Below are 8,225 nucleotides of genomic sequence, written 5' to 3'. Positions count from 1 at the left end.
AACAACAAAGCGTGTGACGGAAAAGTGGTTAGGACTGCACGACTGTCCGTGTTTTATGTTATGTGTTGTGTTTATTATTTTACTGTATGTTAACTGTTTTGTAAAGCGCTTTGTTACAGCTGCCGCTGTTGTGAAAGCGTTATATAAATCAGGATGTATTGTATTGTATTGTATCGAGCCTTTTCCGTTGCTGGCCCCCATTTTTGGAATGACTTCCCGCTGAACATTCGGCACGTCACTGCCCATCTTTAAAACTGGTCTCAAAATTCATTTCTATTCCGTGGCTGTCGTTGTTTTAAAGTGTTTTCGATAGTTGAGATGAGAGATAGAAGGCATGAACCTGCTTCAGGCATGAAGGATAAAAGCACAAAAATCCAAGGATTAAAAAGCACTCTTCTGAATTAAATTTGACCACATCTTGGTTGTCCCACGACCCGTGACACTCAATTACGAGTGCTCCCATCAGTATGCTGCAAAGTATCTCTCAACATCTCACCTTGATTACAAATTCAATGCGAACGGCAAGCGCAAATATGCGACTATACGATACCACAATGCACGAAAGTAGATTTACAATGCGGCTTAATCCCTTGTGAAAAGCACTGGAACTGAACTGTTCTTGTAGAGGCTTTATTCAAAGGTGCTGTGTAAGAAGCGAGCGCCAAGAGGGAGAAACAAAACAGTCTTACGCTGCTTAAGTTTTTCCATCGTACGTTCAGGGCAGACCTAGATTTATTTGCGTATGATTTCTTGCACTCAAGTCACAAAGTCACAGTAATCAGTTGTTTGGGGTGAAAGTAACCAGAACCCAAAGCTGAACCTAATTCAAAGTCTTTTTTTGGGGGGAGGGTCGTTCACAGTGGCCGCCCCAATCTGTCTTGTTTTTTACCATAGGACAGTTCCATTTTTTGTTTGCTTTTGATTTTGATTTGATATTTTTTTTCTCCATACATTCCAATTGTTCTTATCGAAACACTCCAAAATCAAGCGGATAGTAGGAAGTCACATCGGCGTCATCTCCCGTCACCTCGTGTCCTCGTCTTGGTGGTCCGTCACACTCTACGACGACGGCAGAAAGTCTCCTTGGTTCAACGAGGCCTCAATCAAATGCCCGCCCAGGAGATCCAAGCAGGATTTAACACTAGAAAATGTTCACGTTTGAGTCAGTAAACCACCCTCGGCCACAACGGAAGACAATTTCTTACTATTGGCAGTCGTAGAAGTTGCCGAGGAGGTGGCTCATGGTAATGAAGGGATGTTGAAGAATCTGGTTGGGTTTGATCCTTTCGTCGGGATCCAGCTGCAGCATCTTCACCAACAAGTCAACGAAGCTCCTCCTGTCCACATCTTCGCCCGTCTGTTCATCGCATCCCTCGTAAAAAGGACATTAAAAAAAATTGTAGGAACCATAGTATGGATTCACTGTCTGAAACTTTCGGTATTCTTACCTCCAGAAGGTCATACAGGCTGTTTAGGGTGCAGGGTTTGCAAGAGGGACTATAAAGCTTCGACTAAACGGGATACAATACGATTCGTCAAAAAAAAAATCCCCAAAACTGCACTGACCTCAACCCTTGAAATCATTCCGTACCTTAAACATCCAAAGGTTCTCTGTCTTTTTCCCATTTTTGGCAAGGTAATGTCGGAAATACTGCTTTGTGTAGACTCCGGTATTCAGCAGATGATCGGGTGGCTTGCCGATGACTCGAAGTATGTGTCTCATCTAGTGAAATAACATCCGCGTTGACCAAAAGGGAGTTTTGGCGGGTTGTATCTCTAGGCTAGGTCTCAAAGGACGTTCGCCCCGACTCACCATATCAAACTCATCGCTGCTGGGGAACAGCGCTTTGCCCATGAACAGCTCTGCTGCAATACAGCCGAGAGACCAGATATCAATCGCCTCATTGAAGGAAGCACCCAGAAGAATCTCTGGAGACCTTCACCAAAACATCAACATTTTAATAGCCTTTCATGATCACGATTCATTCTTCATCCCGTGGTCGCTCGCTCACCTGAACCAGAGCGTCTGAAGTTCCGAGCCCTTGCACCGTTCCGAAATCAAATTGGCCGTGCCGAAATCGATGAGTTTCACCCTCAGTGGCTGATGCACGTGATCCACGAACATAATGTTATCCGGTTTGAGGTCGGTATGGGCTATCCCCAGGCTCTTGAGGAGTTGCAGCGATAAAGCAACCTGAAACAGAGACCAACGGTCATTTCGCCACATCCGATCTTTGGACAATCCGACATTCGGTAGTGGAAGCAAACCTGCTGCAGAATAGGTCGTATTTCTTTGAGCTCCAGAGTGTCTTTCTCTGTGACCTGGTATTGGTAAAGACTCATGTCTAGCTTCTCAAACTCGTGACAATAATGGCCCTCGTGGACAAAGGAGCTGTACCATTTGACGATGTTGTATTTTTCCAAATTGAAGTTTTTCAGCACCTCCAGTGTTTCCACCTCCGTCTGCACGTCATTGTTGAAATCTTTCTCCATGATGACTTTTAAAGCTACCGATTCGTCCGTGGCCAGCTTCTTGCAGTGGACGACTTTTCCAAACGACCCGCACCCCAAAACACTCTCCACCATGTATTCTGCAGAGGGTGAGCATATCAAGGTTCCGACATTCAGCTCTAACTCCTCGCCGAAAACGCTTCCGGATGAACTTGACTCATCACTCCATGCCGCATAGTGGAATAATATTGACATGTCATCTGCCGAGTCAAGCTGATTGTAAAACTCAAGTTCTTTTTCGCATGGTGTTTACACGTGTATCCATTCCATTTACAACCGGACAGCTTTCGATGTGCTGTGAAGGTGAATTGGGTTGAAGGACTAGCGGAGGCAGAGAGTGTTTCTGGGTGAGTCTGCCATGCAGCGTATGCGGCGGCGGTGGCGGGGATGGGGCGGGGAGGGGGTGTGGGGGAGACCGGCGGAGGGCGTACTCAACGCTCGTGATAAAGTTGCGGTCCAGGAGCTTGAAAAAATGATGTAACTGACACTGCTAAAGGACGGACAGCCACAACCGGCGTCTTTCGATCACAGGAACGGCACCGCTCACAGCTCTAATATGTCATCTCATGACATCACCCACAGCGTTGCCTCTGTGTCGGGAGCGTTGGGTCACGGGCGAAGACCCAACTGAGGCAGTATGGGTAATTTCCAGACTGGTCCAAGTGGAAATTTATAGTTCTATATCAGGGATTTCAGTTGTTATTCAAATTGTGTTGAGCCTGTATTACACGACTTGATTCGGATGAATGTGCATCAGTTCCAGGAAATGTATACTGAATGGGTGAATGATATGAAAAAAGGCTTTTCAGAGGTTCAGCCCATCAATGGGAGATGATCGGTATGTGTGTGTGAGAAAGTGTGTATACAAGTGATCTGGAAGAACGATAGCAATGAGATGGACTCAACAGGTGGGGGCATGGAGGAGCAAAGCGCCCCGTTGTTCTGTGCATGGAAGTATCAGCAAAAGCTGAATGGAGGTTTTGTTGGTGTGCAGCCATCCCGATCAGACTTTCCTTGTGTTTGCGTGAAAGCCTGCTCTAGGAATTCAGTGTTTTCATCTAGTGGTGGTAGAACAGGAACAGAACTCGTGTGGAGAAATTTTCCAATGAAAAGCATAAATTGAGCAGAGTGATGGCCGTAAAGCTTCTCAAACTGATCCAGAAGTGTATCGTGGCTTCCGGAATATTTTTGACCTGCCCTGGCCTCCGAAAAAAAATGTCGCAAAACAAACAGCTTAAATCACAAAAATGAAAGCCGTTCATCCCATAATGTGATGATGTCGCCCACTATGACATCTGGCGCCGCATTATGATGGCATCCATAACTAATCAATCCCGATTATGAACGACTGAAATCCAATTCATGCAAATTGCATTTGATTTCCACCTCTTGTTATACTTCCCTCCCGCGAAAACTAATTCTTGCTCCCCGACATGCTCGCCGCCATGAAAGCCATCCGCCCCACAACATTACTGAGGTTGAACCATTTGTGAGCTTTATCCTCACTCCTGCGCACTATAAATTGACCGCCCTAATGCGGTTACGCCACCGCGCAAGAGTAAACACCCCACTCCTTGATGAAAATCGGATTTTCAAGCAGTGTGGTGACTCCCTCTGAGCACCGGCAAAGTTGGAGGGCATTAATTGGGGTTTCAATTCGTCCTCCTGCCTGTGATTAAAACTACCAACGGCCATTATTGACGACACGGGGTAGCCGTGGCAAGGGGGAGCATGGATTTAAGACTGAGGAGAATAAAGGTAGAACAAGGGACGGGTGGAGCGATAAAACGGCCGATAGAAAAGCGCAGATGCCGCAGATTAAAAAGGCAAAAGATAACCTACAGTTCCAAGGGGAAGAGATGTCTCAAGAGGAAGGCGGGGCCACCTCGGAGAAGGCTCACCACTCTCTAATGATCAGTCTGCCGGCTGAAGGGTTTCCATGGCAATAAGGGGCGCTCTGTAGAGAAGGCCCAACAAGTACTCAGCAGCAGGTGTCTGTCTGTGGCCCCCTTTTTTTTATTCTTGCAACATGCGATATTCCCTTTTCAAAACCTAAAATATTTGCCTCGGTTCAACCCGGGGTTGCGAAACACTTCCTTGGCGACACCTCATCACGCGCTTGTATAACGGCAATCTGCATCGTTTAATTGGGGTCCTTCACCTTTTCGAGCGTGTCAAATGCATCTCTTGTCTTTCGGTTCTTTGTATCCGCCAATGTATCATTACCGGCCTTGCTGGCTTGCTTTTCAGCCTAGGAGAGAAAAGGTCTTTTGAAGTCACGAAACCTCGCGGCGTCGCAATCATCTGAATTCAATGACAGGCCAGTTTTGACCACAAGTTTATTTACCTCGGCAGAACTGTATCGATATGATATCCGTATCCCGTGACGTGTCTCCATAGCAACAGCCCTACTGGTGTGGCGGCATGGATTCTTGCTTTAAATAGAATGGAAAAAAGACTTCAGAGGGAGTTGCCATAGCGAGCTGGCAACAAGGAGTATTTGTACTTGTCGCAGAAAGAAAGAAGTGAAGTTGCTAATTTAGCATTTTTTAAAAACGTCGTTAGCCCGTGTTAGCAAAGCCGTTCTAGTGGGCTTTTCCTGATATATATATAATTTTTTTTTCTAGCAGGAGTGATGTTTTGCGCAGTTCCAACTGCCATCTCCCAATCACATGTGGGAAAATGTTTCATGGGCCGATTCAACTGTTGAACTTTTTTGGGCAGGAAAAGCCTACTAGAGCAACTGCAAGTTAATCAGGGTTAATCTCAAGCATTAACCCTTAATATGGTGCCAGATATGTTAATTCCCAATGAACTTGAGTTTAAAAATTGATTGGTCAATTTTGAACACATCCATCCGACCGGTTTCAAGGGGGTGTGCGCACTTATGCAAACACGGCGTGTCAGTCATGTTTCCTTCCACCGTTGAAGGCATATTTTTTCAATGATTTTGTACAGGTTCCAGGTCTCGTTAATGGTGTAATGACTTAATCTTAGTCTTGTTTTAAAAATATATATACAGTATATTAATGTCTTTACCACCTGGCAAATGAAGAGGGGTGTGTAGACTTTTTATTTTTATTTTATTTTCACTTCAAGTAAATTTCTTCTTGAGTTTGTACTTTGACTTCAGTAAAGTGACCCACGTTGACAGCGATAACAGGAAACACATCAAACTCAGATTTTATGGTTTTAATGCAGTTTTTCATTCTTTGATAGACAAAGGGACAGTTTTTGGCTATATAAAAAGCTACTAAGGATTAGAAACCAGTGAAGCGGGGGTTGAAGACGACAGTGCATGTTCTTACATTGGCGGCCACCAATTAGGGATGGAGAACACACACGCAGTTGAGAATACGTACCGTATGCCACAAAAACCACTTCATCAACACTTTGAACCACACAAAACTACACACTGAGCCACTTGGAACGCCTCACGTTGAAAATGCTGCATCAAAATTTGGGAGGTCAGTTCCAGTGGAGTGCACCTAAATCCTGGACTTGACTTGAAATAATGAGCTGTGATTTGTAGGTTGGGGGTTTGAGCATAGCACCACGGTTTGTTATTAACGGCACTGCAAGGTCAACCTTTTGGGATTGTCGACAATGGTGCCAAACTGACCTCGCGAGCGCTCCAAATGTCTGCTTACCCCAAGACCGCGAGTAAAAAAAAAAAATCAAAATGTTGGCAGTGCAGAATTGAACTGATTGTGAGACATGGAGTAGTCTACGATAAGGCCATTATAATTGATGTTTTTTGTTCCTTTTGGTCAATCTAAGAAGAAAAGAGTCGTCCCCATGAAGCGATTACTAATTCGCAGCGAGAAAAAAAACAACAACAAAAAAACATGCACCAGAATGACCTTTGTGAGATATTTTAAGCATCTTGGATTACATATCCATAATCAATACGGTTCTTGCTCTGACATGGAGTCATAATTGCCCAAGACGCATAAAAATAAGCAGGTACCACTTCATGGGGACGACTTTTGATATCTATAAACGTGAACTACCTTTTGGCTATTTCACCGTGATTGTAATGAGCGACAATATTTTCAAAAGTATCTCCATCCAGGTCTCTGATAACACTTTCAGTGCCATTGACTGCCCAAGCAGTCCAATCCATTCGAACGAATGGCAGCCCCCCACTCCCACTCCCCAGTTCAAATGGACTGGACGTCAAACTCGCGATGAAGTCATTGAAATTCATCGCAATGGCACTGAAAGAGTCAATTGATTAAAAAAAAAACATTTACAGTACAACACACTCATTGATTTGTCATTTTGACACATTTAAAAGTCATCACTTTGGCGCTGTTTTTGCACGCTCGTGGTAGCACTCTATTCTAGCTGATGGGTTATTCCAACATTTAAAAACGTTTTTTTGTATAGTCCAAAGTCACACAAATCAACACCATTTGTCTCCAGAAATGAAGTGTGCAGTTCAATTACTGTGGAACTGACTTATTTGTTGATTACAGCGCATTCATAAGAGCACCAAAGAGTGTACAGGCTTTTTTTGGTGTTTTTTTTTAATGATACAACAGTGTCGTGGGCAATTCGCATTGTCCATGCTGAGTTCGCGTTTTATATTTTTGATGAGCCCGTCGAGAAGCTTTTTTTTTCCATTTCCACTTGATCACGCTTCTCCGAGACCAGCCCAGTAATGTCCAACGCGGTCACGCTAACCGTGTTCACTATGTACAGTGGAGACACCCCATTAAGTACACTTTTACACGATTTACTGTATTGACACCCTAAATAAGAACTGTACCAAATATTCCGCAATTTTGGAGACAGCTTTTTGAACCGGAGTTCAACAGACTGTGCAAGCTTGAAAAAAAAAACTCCCATCACAAATATGCGTGTAATAACAATTACATTAGGTTTAAAAAAAAAAAAAGTAAATAGTCGTGTAAAAATGTCAGGCAGTGTTAACCGATTGGATTTTTTTTAACCCTTTCATGCACCATTATTGATCACCTGTAACCTGATCAGCTGTCCACTGTAGAAACCGCTGTGCCCGAAAGGGTTAATAATAATGATGGGAAAACGAAGCTTCATGAAGCACCTGTGATACTTTTTGACACCTCTAGATGGTGCTCTTGGTTTAAATATAAAGGTTAGTAAAATGGAAATGTATTAAAATTCCACTGCATCTTTAAACCAAGAGTGCCCTCTAGAGTAGTCAAAAACGTACACAAGTGCTTCGCGAAGCTTCACTTGTCCACCACTAGCTAATATGATACATAGTTGCCCGGCATCATTTCAAAAATTGTTTGGCAACAAGAGATATGAAATGTATTTGTACACACACACAAAAAAGAAACATCAAAAAAAAAAAATAGTCTGTGTCTTTAAAGGGTGTGGCCTAGGAGGCAAAATTGGGGGGGGGGTATTTATTTCAAAAATCTTGAACAGTTTTTTTAAACAAAAAAAATGTAAATTCATTTTAATAGTTGAGTCAATTTGAATCTTTATTGCAATGTGCTCAATTATTAGTCGAAACTACTCCTGAAGTCAAATAAAATTTAATGAACGTTTTTGAATTTTTGGAGCGAGCAAAAAAAAACGCTCATCAAGAGAAATTCAAATTCAATGCGATAATTGATAATAATATGCAAATAAAATTGATCAGAACTCTGGTTCTCAAATTGACTTTGAATTTAGTCAATTTTCTGCTTGAAACAATTTGAAACAAAGTTCAGTTTGAA

The 8,225-nt window shown here is 43.1% G+C and overlaps 1 protein-coding gene across 1 annotated transcript; it reads right to left on the bottom strand.

Moving 5' to 3' along the window:
• Nucleotides 1-1,038: 1,038 nt before the first annotated feature.
• On the bottom strand, nucleotides 1,039-2,400 carry LOC127594193 (homeodomain-interacting protein kinase 2-like). Its single transcript, XM_052056228.1, has 7 exons — nucleotides 2,269-2,400; nucleotides 2,013-2,194; nucleotides 1,814-1,937; nucleotides 1,592-1,723; nucleotides 1,449-1,511; nucleotides 1,206-1,372; nucleotides 1,039-1,141 (listed from the first exon to the last, which is right to left on the bottom strand). Exons 1-7 carry the CDS (start codon nucleotides 2,341-2,343, stop codon nucleotides 1,060-1,062), a joined length of 825 nt encoding a protein of 274 aa, XP_051912188.1. The 5' UTR covers nucleotides 2,344-2,400; the 3' UTR covers nucleotides 1,039-1,059.
• Between the last annotated feature and the right edge of the window lie 5,825 nt (nucleotides 2,401-8,225).

The sequence above is a fragment of the Hippocampus zosterae genome, chromosome 21, assembly GCF_025434085.1.
Source record: "Hippocampus zosterae strain Florida chromosome 21, ASM2543408v3, whole genome shotgun sequence".
NCBI lineage: Eukaryota > Metazoa > Chordata > Actinopteri > Syngnathiformes > Syngnathidae > Hippocampus > Hippocampus zosterae.
This window is presented reverse-complemented; position numbering and strand designations above follow the sequence as displayed.

Bases quoted from the DNA above. Each gene is read 5' to 3' on its own strand.
- LOC127594193 (XM_052056228.1), bottom strand. From the start codon at position 2,343: ATGAGTCTTTACCAATACCAGGTCACAGAGAAAGACACTCTGGAGCTC. The intron at 1,938-2,012 runs GTGAGCGAGCGA...GTTTTGGTGAAG, and splicing joins CTTCAGACGCTCTGGTTCAG to GTCTCCAGAGATTCTTCTGG. The intron at 1,142-1,205 runs GTAAGAAATTGT...AACATTTTCTAG, and splicing joins AACTTCTACGACTGCCAATA to TGTTAAATCCTGCTTGGATC.